This window comes from Equus przewalskii, chromosome 7 (genome assembly GCF_037783145.1).
Source record: "Equus przewalskii isolate Varuska chromosome 7, EquPr2, whole genome shotgun sequence".
NCBI classification, from domain to species: domain Eukaryota; kingdom Metazoa; phylum Chordata; class Mammalia; order Perissodactyla; family Equidae; genus Equus; species Equus przewalskii.
In genome coordinates this window covers 70,846,259-70,862,571 of record NC_091837.1, presented here as the reverse complement: position 1 = coordinate 70,862,571, position 16,313 = coordinate 70,846,259, and the positions used below count along the sequence as shown (strand labels likewise).

General features: G+C 44.2%; 1 protein-coding gene across 2 annotated transcripts in view; it reads left to right on the top strand.

Moving 5' to 3' along the window:
- Window positions 1-14,499, top strand: part of MRO (maestro) — a 34,542-nt gene extending 20,043 nt beyond the window's left edge. For both annotated transcript variants that reach the window (XM_070627598.1, XM_008507516.2), the window contains exons 4-9: window positions 6,886-6,988; window positions 8,267-8,413; window positions 9,499-9,681; window positions 12,195-12,350; window positions 13,176-13,283; window positions 13,641-14,499. In XM_070627598.1, coding sequence (XP_070483699.1) covers window positions 6,890-6,988; window positions 8,267-8,413; window positions 9,499-9,681; window positions 12,195-12,350; window positions 13,176-13,283; window positions 13,641-13,694 — 747 coding nt within the window. In that variant the 5' untranslated portion in view covers window positions 6,886-6,889 and the 3' untranslated portion in view covers window positions 13,695-14,499. The remainder of the gene's footprint in view (window positions 1-6,885; window positions 6,989-8,266; window positions 8,414-9,498; window positions 9,682-12,194; window positions 12,351-13,175; window positions 13,284-13,640) is intronic.
- The last annotated feature ends 1,814 nt before the right edge of the window (window positions 14,500-16,313 follow it).

The window sequence follows — 16,313 nt, the reverse complement described above, 5'->3', positions numbered from 1 at the left end:
TGAGTTCTAGTTTGGGTTTTTTTCAATATAGTGAGAACTTAAAGACATCCGGGAAGACACTTTAAAGTCACTTTCTGCAGAATCCTTCAGTCCCAATCATCATTCCAGATTGTTAAGACTTTCCAAATTTTTACTGTCCATTCTAATTCTAACTAGATAGCAGGTTTTTGCTAGATTCCCATGGTCAAATCTTTCCGAAATATTCAAACTTACTTTCATAGAACCAACTTCCTTCCTTTGTGTACTCATATTTCATCAGTTTATGTAGTATTTAGTTAAATTTCACAGTTACAATAAGCGTAGGTGTCATGTAAGCTTTTTTGTTTTTTCTCTCCCGGAAGCCCCAGTACATAGTTGTATACCCTCGTTGTAAGTTATTCTAATTCTTCCATGTGGGGTGCCACCATAGCATGGCTTGATGAGCGGCGTGTAGGTCTGTGCCCAGGATTCTAACCTGTGAACCCCAGGCCACTGAAGCGGAGTGCACAAACTTCACCACCTGCCCATGGGGTTGACCCCTAAGCCTTGAAGTGCAGCAGTAGTCAAGAGCAGGCACTATAGACACAAGCATTGGTCGGTACAGTCCACAGAGCGCCTGGGGAGTCACTGTTAACCTGGCAGGTTGGTTAAGCAGAGATCAGCTAGAGCAGCTTCTGCCGTGTGTAGAAAGGACTTCATATAGAGCCTGGCACGCACGTGTCCAGGGAATGGTAGCTATTAATTTTATTATCATTATCATTAATAAGTTCAGTGTTGGAAAGATTGTTAAAAATCTAACAGTTTCTTCCCCTCATTTTACAGATGAGGAGGGAAGATCAGTGTTTTGTAATTTTGGCCTTCATAGTATACCTCTTGGGTTCAAGCAGTAAAAGGATTATTGACCATAAACCTAATATTTTGAATCAGAAGGATTTAAATTTGCAAAGGCATCTGGAGTCAGCGTAAAGTTTTCTAAGTCAGCCCAGACCTACGTATGTCAGGAGGACCGGGTAGAAACACAACGTGGCCATGAATCCAAACTCTAGGGTCTGGGGAAGGGTGAACCCCAGGGAACAGGGCATTATTCGCACACACGGGAAGCACTTCCCAGAGGAAGAAGAATGTGTTGAAGAATGTGCACAGGGATGAATGAAACTGCAATCAGAGCCATGCCTTTGGCTTCACGGTGGCCAGGTGGCCTCCTGGTCTCAGTCATACTAGACTAGGCACCTGTGATGACCAGAGAAACCCATCAGAAGAACCTGACTCTCCTTGCCGAGGGCTGTTTGGGTGTGAGCAGGCTGGTGGGTGGAGTTAGAACACCTAAGAGATCTCTGAATCTGTGTCCTACGTTTATTTGTAATTTGTTTGAAATGTTCCTCTCTGAGATCCTGTATTGCAGCAGATGGAAGTTATGCTTTGGTTTGATTGGATTGGGTCCAAAGGACTGACTTTGTCGGAAAGGAGGAGGAGGACACTGCGGGCAGGAAGAGGGCATGCCGGTGGTGGCAGTCCTTTACGAAGCTGCAAGCGCAGGAGGTGCAGAGCCCAGCTGAGGGGCTTTGCGACCCCAAATTAACTTTCGGTTTGTTTTATTCTTTAGGGAAACTTTTAATTTAAGGATAGCATCTAAGAAAGGTGCACAAATCCTAGCCTCTACAGCTCGAAGCAGTTTTAATTTTATTTTGAAGGTGAAATTCAGTGTGCCTCATGAACATGTACCATCAATGCTTTGTTCTCTGCAAAGACACTGACATTTCCCCTTTCTGCCCTCTCGGCCCCAGTGGCTCCTCTGACTTCTGGGGTCTCTCCTGATGCGTGGCCTCAGGTTAGTGGAGTATCCCAATTCTGGAGTTACTTAATTTCCAGTGTGGAGTTCTTATATACCTGCATGTGTGTGGCATCACCAGGTGCCTTGTAAAAAAATGCAGTGCTCAGGACTTCTGCTCCCTCAATTCAGATCCAATAATTATGGGGTAGGCCTGGAGCTTATAACAAGTACTCTGGGAGATTCTGAGGTAGGCAGCCCAGCCAACACCATGAGAAATGCTCTGCTTTCCCTGCACCAAAGATCGAGATCGGCCATGACAACTTGTGAGGTTGAACTGGACCAGTTTTCATCTTGTGATGGGGAGGTGGAGAGGGGTCTGCTGGCAGAGGTGGAGCTGTGTGTGTGTCTCTCTAACCACGTGCTGAATCTTCCACGCAGAATGCTCAGCTCTCATTTACTCTGCCCTGTTTTATGGCCTTCCATGACCTTAAATTCTAGATATGCCTGTTAAGAAGTGACAAGGCTGGATGCTTGGCATCTGAAGCCTTGGGGAAGCTGCCTTGGCTGACTAAAGCCCTTAGCTGCTATGCTAATCCTGCAAGAGAGGTCCAGCGTAAAGACCAGGGGACCAGTTTTACTTTTCTCAAGCTTCAAGCATGGCTTTCTTATGCCTTGGCACAGAGACGCCAGCTGTTTCATAATGAGGCCTGCGCCCTCCTCAGTGAGTGGCCCTAAGCTTGAGGGAACTTTGCTTCTTTTTTTCTTTTTCCAAGGAAGATACGCCCCAAGCTAACATCTGTGCCAATCTTCCTGTTTTGTATGTGGGTCACCACCACAGCATGGCTGCTGGCAAGTGGTGTAGGTCCATGTCCGGGAACTCAACCCAGGCCGCCAAAGTGGAGTGCACTGAACTTAACCATTAGGCCACGGGACTGGTGCTTCTTTTAAGCTCCTCAGACCCATTGACAGGCACCTGTCAGCTCTGATCCAGAGTACTCCACCTGAGGAGTGGCAGGTTCTGTTGAAACAGAAGGCTGTGCGCAGAAAACCCCCAGGAAGAAACCACCCAGCATGTTTTTTCCTCAGTGTGAATTCTTAAATCCCCTTATTCTGGAGAGGAATGGAATAGTAATACCGTGGCTTCTTCTCTTAATGAAGTGTGGTCCCCAGATCAGCAGCATCCCAGCAGCACCTGGGAGCTTGTTAGAAATGCAAATTATTGAGTCCTGCTTCAGATGTACAGAATCAGAAACTCTAAGGATTGGGTCTGGGAATCTGTGTTTTAACAAGTCCTCCAGGTGATTACGATACATGCTCAGGTGTGAGAAGCCTGTGAGAATAACTTTACTCAAACAAGGAAAATCTTGCTAGTTGGCGGGGGTGCAGTTTTCTGGGTTTTTATTTGGGTCCCTCATTGCAGTGATGAGGGGAGGTCTGCTGGCCAGAGATGAAGTGAAATAGAGACTGGGAGGTGAAGGATGTTTTCATGGACCCCTCCAGTGTCTTCTGGACCAAGAGAGCATTACTGAAACCAACTGGGGGGCAAAGATGGTAGAGAAACCAAATCCCCATGCACCTCCAGGTCAAATAGAGTCAAATGGTCCCAAGCACAGCTGTTTAGCAGGGCTGGGTCCTATCAGCTGCCTGCATTTAAGTAATTTTGAGACAATAAGAATCAGTGGGGTGGCCTGCTTGTCCCAGTTTGCCCATGACTTTCCCAATTTTAGTGCTGAAAGTCCCATGTCCCAGGAAACCACTCAGCCTGGCCAAACCAACGTGGTTGTTCACTAGTCACCCTAGTTCAGTGACTGCCCATTGGAATTACTTGGTGAGCTTTAAAAATTACTGCTCCCGGGGCTGGCCCCGTGGCCGAGTGGTTAAGTTCGCGCGCTCCGCTGCAGGCGGCCCAGTGTTTCGTTGGTTCGAATCCTGGGCGCGGACATGGCACTGCTCATCAAACCACGCTGAGGCAGCGTCCCACATACCACAACTAGAAGAACCCACAACGAAGAATACACAACTATGTACCGGGGGGCTTTGGGGAGAAAAAGGAAAAAATAAAATCTTTAAAAAAAAAAAAAAAAAAAAAAAAAAAAAATTACTGCTCCCTGGGCCCCCCTCTGGAGATGATGACAGACTTGGTGTGGGGCGTGGCCAGGGAATTGGGGATTTAGAATTTTCTCAGGGATTCCGATGCAGCCTGGGTTGAGAACCCCTGCAGCCACTTGCCTGCCATTTCTCCTCCTAAAAAAACGTTAAAAATGCAAACAACAAAAGACAATGGTTCTGATAAAGTTGGACCCCAACCATACACCATATACTAAAATTGACTCAAAATGGATCAGTTACCCAAATAAGAGCTAAAACTATAAAACTCTTAGAAGAAAACATACGGGTAAATCTTCATGACCTTGGATTTGTGATGGATTCTTAGATATAACACTAAGCATGAGCAACAACAACAATGAAAATAGATAAATTAGATTGTGTCGAAATTAAAAACTATTGTGGATCAAAAGACCTTACCATAAAGTGAAAAGGTAACCTACAGAATGGGAAAAAATATTTGTAAATCACGTATCTGATAAGGGTCTAGTATCCAGATAATATAAATAACTGTATGACTCAAAAACAAAAAGACAAACAACCCAATGAAAAATGGGTAAAGGATTTGAATAGACATTTCTCCAAAAAAGATACAGAAATCACCAACAAGCACACAAAAAGATGCATTAGTCATTAGGGAAATGCAAATCAAAACCACAGTGACATACTGCTTCATGCCCACTAGCATGGATATAATAATGATAAATCTAAAAAAAACGGAAAATAACAAACGTTAGTAATGTGGATAAATTGGAACACTTGCATATTGCTGATGGAAATGTAAAATCATGCAGCCACTGTGGAAAACAGTTGGGCCTTTCCTCAAAAAGTTAAGCATAGAGTCACCATATGACCCAGCAATTCCACTCCTAGATATATACCCAAAAGAACTGAAAGCAGATACTCAAACATATACCTGTACATCAGTGTTCATAGCAGCATCATTCACAGTAACCAGAAGACGAAAACAACCAAAAGTGTCTATGAGTAGATGAATGGATAAACAAACGTGATCTATCCATATAATGGAATATTATCCAGTCATAAAGAGGAATGAAGGACCAATACAGGCTGCAGTGTGGATGAGCCTTGAGAACATTATGCCAAGAGAAAGAATCCAGACACAAAAGATAACAACATTGTATGATTCCATTTCTATAAAATATCCAGAACAGGCAAATCCATGGAGACAGAAAGCAGATTCATGGTTACCAGGGGTGGGAGGGCAGAATGGGGAGTGACCTCTTCATGGGTATGGGATTTACGAGATTTTCCTTCAGGGTGTTGAAGAAGTTTTGGGACTAGATAGAGGTGATGGTTGCCCAGCATTGTTAAAATAGTTAATTGTGTGTAATGTAGCTTTCACCTCAAAAACAAAACCAATTGTAACTAAACTCTTTAGCAGTCAAAGTCCTACACCACTGGCCTTTAACAGTTCCTGTAGCCTTATCTTTTACCACTCTTACAATTTTCATTGCTATTACTACCAGACCATGATGCTGCCTACGTGGAGTCCCATTGGAACCCCAACGTGTCAAATATACCTCTGTCTCTCCTTTAGAGCAGGTCTCTACAGCCGTCCCAGCCACAGTCCTCTCTTGACTTCTGTAGCACTTAACTCGACACCCTCACCCTCGAAGTGTCGTCCTTGGATTGGCTGCCTTGGTGCCCTGGGAGCTTACAGGAAAGGCAGAATCTGGAGCCCCCACCCCAGCCCCTCTGAGTCCAAACCTGCATTTTAGCAAGATCCTCCGATGATTCAAGTGCACATTGAAGTCTTGGAAACCCTAGTTTACACTAGTGGGTCTCAAACCAGGCCGTAGGTCAGAATCACTGTGTGAGCTATAATTTATTTATAATATATATTTTAAGTAATATACACATGTGGCAAAATTACAAACTGTATATCTATAAAAAAAGAGTGAAAAAAGAAAGTCTCCCTCCCACCTCAGTTGCTCAGATTCTACGTGAAGAGGCAATCTTTGTTAAAGTTTTTTGGGTATTCTTCCCTGTTCTATGTATGTGCAGGCATGTATGTACATATAGATCCCCTCCCTAGTTTTGTTTGTATACAAATGGTAGCATCCTTACACACTGATTTGTACTTTTCAGCCAACAGTATATTTTGGAGATCATTTTAGCATATGCAGAACTGCCCAACATTCTTTTTTTCCTGTGAGGAAGATCTACCCTGAGCTGACATCTGTTGCCACTTTTCCTCTTTTTGCTTGAGGAAGATCCGCCCTGAGCTAGCATCTGTGCCAGCCTTCCTCTGTTGTGTATGTGGGTCATCACCACAGCACGGCTGCTGACGAGTGGTGTATGTCCACACTCAGGAACCAAACCCGGGCCACTGAAGTCCACTACTTAACCACGAGGCCACAGGGCTGGCCCCCCAATATTCTTTTTAATGGCTGCATAGTAGTCACCCTATGGTTGTGTGGTTGTTGCATATAATGTGTAATTTATTTGTATTACATCTATTAGAGGACAGCACGTTGTTCCTTAAAAGCTGTGGTGCCTATCCTTTATGTATGTCTTTGAGCATATGATGTACCAATGTATCTGTAGGATGAAAGCTTTGCTGAAAGATATGTGCTTTTTAAAATTGTAAGAAATGATATAAAAAAATCCCCTCTAAGATGCAGTACCAATTTACATTATTGGGGAGCTTTAAAAAACACAAAATTTCAGGCTACTTTTTGCTTCAACTCATGAGAATCTCTGTGGTTGGTGCCCAGAATCTCTTTCTTTGGTGATTCTGATACAAGAAGGCTGTAGGATGGGATGGGAACCAGGGGCAGACCATCTTGACCCCAGTGGTTCCTCTCAGGCTGCCTTGAACTGCTCTTCATCTTTTGATGCAACTCTTCCGTCTCCTCACCCAGGTGACAGGTTCCTGAGGGCAGGCCTCAGGGATGTCATCTCTTTATAGCCTCACCAGCTCAGTGTTTTGTATGATGATGCGCCTTGACAATGAGGCTTCAAAAGAGTGTTTGTGGCTCACATGATGATTTTTGTTTTTTTAGGTCCATGGATCAAGCACAGAGGAGAATCCTGGGCCAGTCCCTTTCCATCCCCACCGCCCAGCCCAAGAGGAAAAGGACATCAGTGATGTCTTTATTTTCCAAGGTCTCACACAAAATATTATGAACAAATGTCCCTCCCCAGCAGCTGCTTTGTGACATGTGTGCTTGCCTGGTCTGTGTTATTTAGCCTTGCTCCACTGAGGTTCCTTTTTCTGAAAAAAGTTTGATGACAGTTCTTTAAACATGGATAGAATGTTTCTAGGATAACAAGAAGATGAGTTGAGAATTTAACTTGCTGTTAACTTAATAATAAAATATAGAATGGACTGTGATGAATAATAATAATGAGGTTTGGTAATCACCAAAACACCAAAGAGGGCTGTGGATCCTGTATCCAGCACTGCCACAGCTAAGGAGGGTGGGGTGGTGGCTTTTTCTTGGATCTTGTTTGGATCTTGCATCGTCTTGGTTCTGATTCTTGCCATGTCCTGTGAAGCGCAGAACCCCAGGGCCTCTCTAGTTTCCGGGCTCCTATGTTCACTGCAGAGGGTAACCCCTCTCTTGCTCTGCTCTTACTTAGAGCTTAGTCTTTGAAGTACAGCTTTCTGCATTAGCCACTACAGTGTTTTCCAGTTTGTGTTATTTAGGCATTTCTTTTTCTAACCTTAATTGCTCAGATGCGTGCATTCTGGGGTGGGATATCCTTCAGGTGTCCTGAAATGTTCGTAGATGTGCTTTAATAACATGGCAAATGCTCTTGAGAGGTTGAGTAAGATGACTACTGAGAATTGCCCCCTGGATTTAGCCACACTGGGCAGGGGGTGGGGGCGCAGGGCAGGCATCAACCTGATTGCAGAGGCTTCAAGAGAGAATGGCGGAGAGGAATTGGAGCAAGCAAGTATAGGCATGTCTTTCAAGATGTTTAGCTACAAAGTTAGGCAGAAAAATGAGGAAGAGCTGGAGGAGGAAGGAGGGTCAAGACATTCTTCTTTGAAATGGAAGGAACACAGTGTCCCTTGTCCTGTGAAAGGGATCCCTATTCTCAACTCACCCCAACACTTCTGCAGCCCCCTTTCTTCTCAGCTCTGTCACAGCTGCAGCTGCCCCAGAGCACTCTCTCCATAATTCCCCCAAACCTACCTCAACACCAGCCCTAGATTATCTTTCCTTTCCCCTTCCCCATTCCTGCATCAATTTCTTCAGTATGTAGATCAAACTAATATATTTCCAGCAAAAATCAGGTGTCTTTGATAGAGAAAGAAGGGGTAGTATTGAGCAGGCAACACAGGATTTTCTTTAGGGGGAGGGGTTGGGTTTGAGATTGGGGTTGGTTGTGACTCTGAACACTCCCAACTTAATACATTTTTGACTCACCATGCAGGTGTCTTGGAAATTGAGGTTCCAGAAGCGGGAGCCTCTGAAGAATGTGTTTTTCATCTTGGCAGAAAAAGCCTATGACCCCAGTGCTAAAAAGCGTCACATGGCAATCAGAGGCCTGGGGACCATGGCCTCTGAGACCCCGGACAAGGTAGGAAGGGAAGGTGGTTCTCAGTCAACCCTCATGGCCTGGAGTCCCCAGGACTGGATATGGTACCTCATATACTAGTTATCTATTGCTGTGTAACAGATCACCATAGATTTAGGAGTTTAAAGCAACACACATTTATTGTCTTACAGTTTCCTTGGGTCAGGAGTACGGCTTAGCTGCGTCTTCTGCTCAGCATCTTGCAAGGCAGCACTCAAGGTGTGGGCCAGATAGATTGTATTCCATTCTGAAGCACAGGGTCCTCTTCCAAGCTTATGTGGCAGTTGGAAGAATTCAGTTCCTTCCAGTTGTAGGACTAAGGGACCCTGTTTTCTTGCTGTCTAGCCACACTTGGCTCCTAGAAGCACCATCTCACAACATGGCAGCTTACTTCTTCAAGGCCCACGGGAGAGTGTCTCCCACTCCTGTCTGCTAAGATAGAGTCTTATATAATGTAAAGTGACCATGGGAATGACATCCCATCACTGTTGTCATATTTGATAGGCTGGAAGCATGCCACTGGCTCCTCCCACACTCAAGGGAAGGAGATTGTCCAAAGGCATGACCATTTGAGGTCATCTTAGGGTCATCACACCTCAGTATTATCAGCCTTGGGGAAAAGAGCTGCAGGCCGAATTAACACACAGCTGGACATCACCCTCTTTGGTGAATTTAGTTTATTTTCTAATAATTTGTGCTCGTTTAGTAAAAGATGTTTTTCCCATCTCCTTCAGCATCTGTCAACTTTAGTGACCATTTCTTCTTGTCCCCTATAAAGGTACCAGTGTGCCTCTGATCCCTAGATCATCCAGGTCCACCGCCCTCCTTGATACCCTGCCCAGCCTCATCTACCCATAGGCCACGCTCCAGATTGCTCTTTCTGTTCTCCTTCCAAGACTGTGCTGGGCTCTTGGCTCAGGTTAATGGAAGCATTTGTATTTTGATGAGAGCTGTTACGGCAGATCCTGAAGAAGGTCATGGTCTCTCAGTCCAAGTCCTAGGTTATTGGAAGATTAGAAGTGGAGTTGCTTTTCAGCTCATGGGGAGCAATTCCTGTACCACTAATGCTTTTCACACCTTGACGACAGGTGAGAAAGTATAAGAAAATTGTCCTAGACCTGCTGGTGCATGGATTGTATGACCCTGTGAGTTTTGAAGTCATCCATGAGAGTATGAAGACTCTGACCATCATCCTGGGCAAGATCCAGGGGAAAGGTTTGGGCTCCTTCTTCGTAGACATCACTCTTCAGACCAGGACTTTGTTAGATGACGTAAGTGAGACAACTCGGAAAAATTTTGGGTTATTAAAATCAAAGTAGGATTAGAAATGTGAGCCCTGGGTAGTGTGTTTCTCAGGGAACAAAGTCTCCATTATTTACTTATTTATGAGTAAATCTTATTGAGAGCTAGTACTGTGCTTGGGTTTTTGAAGACATAAAGAAGTGTAGGATTCCATCATTACCCCTCAAGGAGTTTTCATTGTAATAGAGAAGTGAATATATGTACACTGATGATGATGATGGTGATGGTGATGGTGATGATGATGATGATGGCGACAATACCAACATGTATTCACTGCTCTCTCATAAATGTAACAATAACAATAGTTAGCATCTAGTGAGCCCTTACTGAGTGCCAGGCATGGTGCTAGGCAATTTACATGGATTATCTCATACAATCTTCACAATAACCCTGTGAGATAGGCACTATTATTATTTTTACTTTATGAGTGAGGAAACAAAGGCACAGAAACGTTAGATAATTTGCCCAAGGTTCTCAGAACCAGTTAGCGGATATGGAGCCAGGCCCTCTGACAACAGGGCCTGCACTCTTAGCTGCCAGGCGACAAGGCAGACTGTGCAAAAAGTGCACTGATACATTGTTTAGTCTTAAACTGAGGACTCTGAGATGGCTTCCTTGAAAGCTAACTGATTACACACACAGTTACACACAAACACACACACTAACGGAAAAACAAGACTTATAGAACAGAGAACAGACCTTTTATTTACTCATAGAGCTTCTTGCATGAGTTCCCCACACCTAATTCCCCATGGAGTAACACAGTGAGTGCCAGATTTGCTTGCACCACACAGGAGAAAGAGAAACCTTGAAATGATGAAACCAGGAGCTTATATAGGAGCTGCTGGCACGTTTGCCTCTCCTCCCTCTCAGAGAGACAAAGAGACCTTTGCTCTGGAATGTAAACCAGTCCTCTCTGGGGAGCGGAGAGGAAGGTCTCTACTTAGCCTCGCTGGAATGTAAGCAGATGTCCCAGAGGAGATGTCTCTAAGTCTCTCTGAAGGTGCTATCCTAATTTCCAGTGCTTGTTTGCCATGCAGTCATTTCTTAAACCTAGGTTGGCTGTGAGTTTTGGTCAGAAAGCCCTGGTTGTATAGAAACCTGGAAATAGTCATGGAGAGTTGTTTCCTGCCAGTCTGTATCTCTAGGATAGCGCTCTTCACTCCCTGCCTTATGCCATGCTCGCTTGTGCACCTGTCCCCCACTAGATGACTGTCAGGGGGTCAGGCGCCCGTCTTACGCATCCCTGTCCATCTCATAGCATCAGGGTAGTACTTTGGATAGAGTCAGGTCTCAGTGAATGTTAGTTGAATTACATACACACACACACACACACACATTGGTAGAACAGTAAAGGAAGTATAACACGAAAGCAATTGTTGTATGTGTCACAAGTGCTAAAACAGTATTTTAAAATACTTCACAAAATGATCATGGTCTTTAGTCTTGCTGAGTGTCTGTGGCCTACAATTCTAGGTGCTCCTTGCCCCTGAGGAGGTGTGTCATGGCCCTGTTCCCTCTAGTTCACCTGGAGCTGGACAGGACCAGGAAACATTGATATAAAAGTTCCCGCAGCAAGAGTCAGGAGGCGGGGTTACTAGCCTAGTTCTCTGTTACCGGATGGTGTGACTCTGGGCAAGTCACTGATGTACCGTGGGCCTTGGTCTCCTCACCTGGAAAGGGAGATACTTGGACTAGACAGCTCACCTTGGAGAAGAAGAAAGGGCTGAACTCGTGACATGCCCTCAGGAGCAAACCAGCCATTCAGACTACAAGCTAGCAGGGTGTCAGGGAAGAAATATAATTGTTGTATCTACTAAAGATAGGAGAAATGCAGACCGAAAGTAAAGAGAGATGATCTGGCAAAAATGCTGGGAGTAACAAAAAGGGGCCGAATGGTGCAGCCAAAAAAGAAAGAAAGAGTCTTTATGTATTGACATGGAAAGAGGAGTTCCCAGATAGATTGATGGAAAAATCAAGCTGTGTAAGAGCGATAGAGTATGCTTCCATTTGTGTAAAAACATAGGAAAGATGATGTTTATTGGTTTTTTCTTTTTTCTTCTTAATTTTCTGGAGGGATACACACAAAACATAACTTTGCTCACTTGTGGGGAGGGAAGTTTGGTGGCAGGTGGAGTGTGCTAGGAAGGAGAATAATTTTTTAAATAAACGTTTTTGGTTATTTTGAACCATATAAATATATATGATTTTAAAAACATTAAGTAATGAAGAAAAAGCTGGGAAGCTGGGAGTATCAGCAGTGGTCCCCCAGTCTAACCCTCTTGTCTGCTGGAGAAGAGGTTCCTTGAAGACAGCCCCTTTCCACTCTGTCCCCCACCCCAGCCAGCTAAGTGCTTGAGACGGGATCTGATGGCCCGCCATGTAACGTGCCGCAAAGAACGGGTGGCTGTGATGGTCTCTGATGCAGTTGCCTCTTGGTAATGACCTGGGTTTTGTTTTTTTGTTCATGGGGCGTTCACAGGACAATGACAATCTCAGATACTCGGCCTTTGTCTTGTTTGGGCAATTGGCTGCCTTCGCTGGGCGGAAATGGAAGAAATTTTTTGCCAGCCAGGTCAAGCAGACGCAAGATTCCCTCCTGGTCCATTTGCAGGATAGGAATCCCCAGGTTGCCAGGGTAAGTCCACAACTGTCTACCCACTGCGTGAAAACCTGTGCCATTCATAATGGGACTGGTGACGGGGCCCTGTTGAGTTGAGATGCCAGACCCTCAGCTCCTGCCAGTTCAGTTGTGGACACTTAGCTGTGTATCCATGTGAAACCTGGAAAACGTACCTCCTCAGTGTGTAATCTGTCTCTGAGCAAGAGTGTTCTTTTCTGTTTGTTCCTGCCCCACCTGCCCCATCCCAGCGCCTGTCCATGCTAGGCACGCTCTGGTTAATGGGGGAAGAGAGGCACAGGTTTATTCCGTGGGGCGGCAGCCCACATCATGAGGATATTTATTCATGCCAATTACCTTCTGTCACTGCGCCTGCTATACATGTCGCACCCCTGGCTTCTCAATTCCTTATAGAGCTTTTGTTTTATTCTTGGAGAAAATATGTCCTAACAGGGTTGGATCAACCTCAGGCCTGCTTTTGAGGGGGTGTTTCAAAAGCACCGGGGGTGGAGGGTCCCATCAAATCACTTGTTCTTCTTTAAGTTCCTGCACATGAGGGAGAGAGAGGGATTGAATTTAGGAATCCATTACTACTTTGACGGGACAATGGCAAGGGCTGTGCTAAACTATACAGCTATGTCCTCCCCACCAGCCCCAAACTATACACACGTCCATTTTATAAACATAAATCCTTTAAGGTTAAAGTTCTCAAACTTCCTGGAAGTGATTTTCACACTCTCAGTGGCCCCCAGACCACAGATTGGGTGCAATTGTCTTCCTTGCTTGGGATTATAGAACTCTCTGATATCATTGACGGTAAGACGGTGACATTATTTTTCTCAGGCTTGCAAAACAGCTTTTCGAGCCTGTTCTCCATTCCTGAGACAAAGGAAGGAATACAGCTTCCAGAATGAAGAAGATCAAAGGAACTCTAAACTCTACCGGCAGTTGGTGAGTGAGCGAGAATAGAGAGAATTCTCCCAGAGGTCCCCGCCCTCCTGGTGGTAACGCAGAAGGTGGAGGGCACACCATGGAGTGACCCCCCCATAAAATGACTCAGGCCAATTATCTCTCAATTGTAATTGACCCAGAATGCAATGTAAATGGCAAAATGCCTGGAGGATGGTGCACAAAACATTTTGGCAGTTGTGTTCAGATCATTAGATGAACACAGGCAAGGATGCCTCCGCCTCTGAGATCTGCAGATGGCTTGTCCTCATGCTCCGCATTTGACACTGTCTACTTGTTCTATAGTCAACCAGATTTATTGAATCCTCCCTCATGTATACCTTTGCTAATTTTTTTCAGAGCCACTATCATCCAGAGCTCCTGCAGTTCTTGTATGCAAATAAAATTCTGTAAACAGAGCAGCAGGGAAATGATTCCCCGGGAGCACATTGCTGGGGGGCTCATATTCCCCCTCTCTTACCTCTTCCGATGCTTCTGCTTGCCTCTTGTGATTGTAATAGAAAAGGGGATGTTGGGAGAGCAATTGATGGCAAAAATAATACCGTGGAATTGTATAATTATATCTCAAGTAAAATTCTAAATTGTTTTCACATATCTCGTTTCCTCCCCACAGAAATCTGATGGGAAGGTACATGCTTCCTTTAAAACGTTTAAAGTCTATGTAGATTCAGTGCTTATTTCTCAGCCTATTCCTTCTTAAGTTCGTCTCTGTCACCTGTCTTTTATTTTTAGTTTTATTTTTAATTTCTGAGGCTTAGGAGAATAGCTCCCACGCTAAGTGCTCAGGGTGCAGAGATGCAGAAAACGTGGTCCCTGCTTTCAGGCTGCTCGTGAGATCGGTCTTTCTTAAGAGGAGGGGAGAGAGGAGAGGAAAAGACAAGGAAGGAAGCTGAGAATCTAACAGGTGTGACCAGTACTCGTAATCAGTGTGAACAGAATCCTGCAGAATTCCAGTCAATAGAGTAATAATTGAGGGAATGCTTCACACGTTATAATAAACACTGGAGAGTGTTTTGTAAAGAGAGAAACAGCAGCTGTATAGGATAGCTAACAGATAGGGTTGTAAATAATGTAGACACATATTTGTGCTTTTCTGTGTTTTCCAAGTTTTCTGCACTAAGCATGTGTTACTTTTATAATCATAAAGCAGTGCAAAAATGCTCTTTTAAAATAAAAATGAATACCTTGTGTAATTAAATGCAGTCTCTAAAGTGAGATGCTTTGGAAAGCCTGGGATGGTTATTGTTCACGCTCAGTAGGTGTATGTATACGTGTGTGCATATGTTTGTGTGTATGTGTATTCGTATGTGTGTGTGTATGCCCGTGTCCTTTTGTGACATTTTTGTTTTAATCTGTTGATGACACAACTTATTGATGACAAATAAAATGGCTTACAGTTGGTTTTCAGTTTATTTATGTTATTAAATTTCCATTCGTTTCAGTCTGGCCATAGTAGAGAAAGTCTTTTGCTCCTGTGTTTATTTATGTGTTAAATGTTCTCAGAAAAACCTTGGGTTCTAGTTAAACCCAATGCATCCCAATTTACCGAGGAGAGATGGTTTGATATGCAAAGGCCTCTATTACTTATCAAGTTAAGCACAAACTCCCAAGCCCACACATAAGATTCTTCATAATAGACACCAACCTATAATTTCCCTTGGCTCTTCCTAAATTCTTACTACCTGGAATGCTTCGCCCTCCATTTCCTTGTTTCTGTCCATTCCCTGGGCTGATTCCAAATGCCCTTTTCCTTCAGAGCAATTGGGAGGATGGGGCCTGGAATCAGGCCCTGCTATGTGTGAATCTGGCTCTGCCACTTACCGGTGTGACCTGGGTAAGTTAGCCCATAAAGCCTCAGTTTTCTCACCTGTGAAATGGCCATAATAACCCAACTCATTGAGTTGTTGTGTTACAAAAAATGCAGTTAAATACCAATGAACACTTGGCACAGTGCTTCATACATAGAAGGTGCTCAGGAAATGTTAGTTAATTTGCTCCTCATTCCTATCAGCTCTCCAGATATTCTTTCTTCTTTTCTTGAAGCTGCCCAGGTCTTCAGAGAGGAGCATTCTGGCATGAAGTATGGGGATTTGAGGGTCATCTTGATCCTCCCCAATGAATGATTGTAGTCCTAGGGACAGCTCTGCATGCTGCTCCTCACCAGGTCCCCAAGACTGTAGCTTTGAGCCTTGCCCACCATGGGTGTTCAATAAAGAATGGTTGAATTTATTGAATGGCAAATGTTGGTGCCTTGACCAAGCGTGAAACTGGTACCTTACAGGCTTTAGAGTGCCTCAATACATTTTAATAAGAGTGAGTGTCATAACAAAATGAGAATAGCAAGTTGTTCTTTCCCTCTGGGCTCTTGTGGGGGTGTTGGGAATGCTCAGGGCAAAAGGAGTGCTTTTTTATACTCCCGAGATGGCTTAAATGGGCTCTGTTCATTCTGCCCTAACAGTCCCAAAAGCTCTGTTAGTAATTCTGTGTTGTATCTTTTGGGTGATCTCTTGTTAATAATTAACGCCCCACCTTCTGTTTCCAAGTGTAATGGCTGTAATCATGTTCCTTTCAAGCTAATGAATTTCCTGCAGCAATTCGCAAATGTTAACCAGGTAATGGCCCAAATGTCTCCCTGCAAGAAGAAAAAATGTTTTTCAGGAGTGTAGATCAGAGAGTTAAAATGTCATTTCTCCTCTGGGACAACATCAAACACACTAACATCCATATTATAGGTATCCCAGAAGCAGAAGAGAGAGCCAAAGGGGCAGAGAATCTATTTGAAGAAATAATAGCTGAAAAATTTCCTAATCTAAGGAAGGAAACAGACATCCAGGTACAGGAGGCACAGAAAGCACCAAACAAGATAAACCCAAAGGGGCCCACACCAAGACACATTATAATTAAAATGTCAAGAATTAAAGATAAAGAGAGAATCCTAAAAGCTGCAAGAGAAAGGCAACAAGTTACATACAAAGGAAACCCCATAAGGCTATCATCTGACTTCTCAGCAGA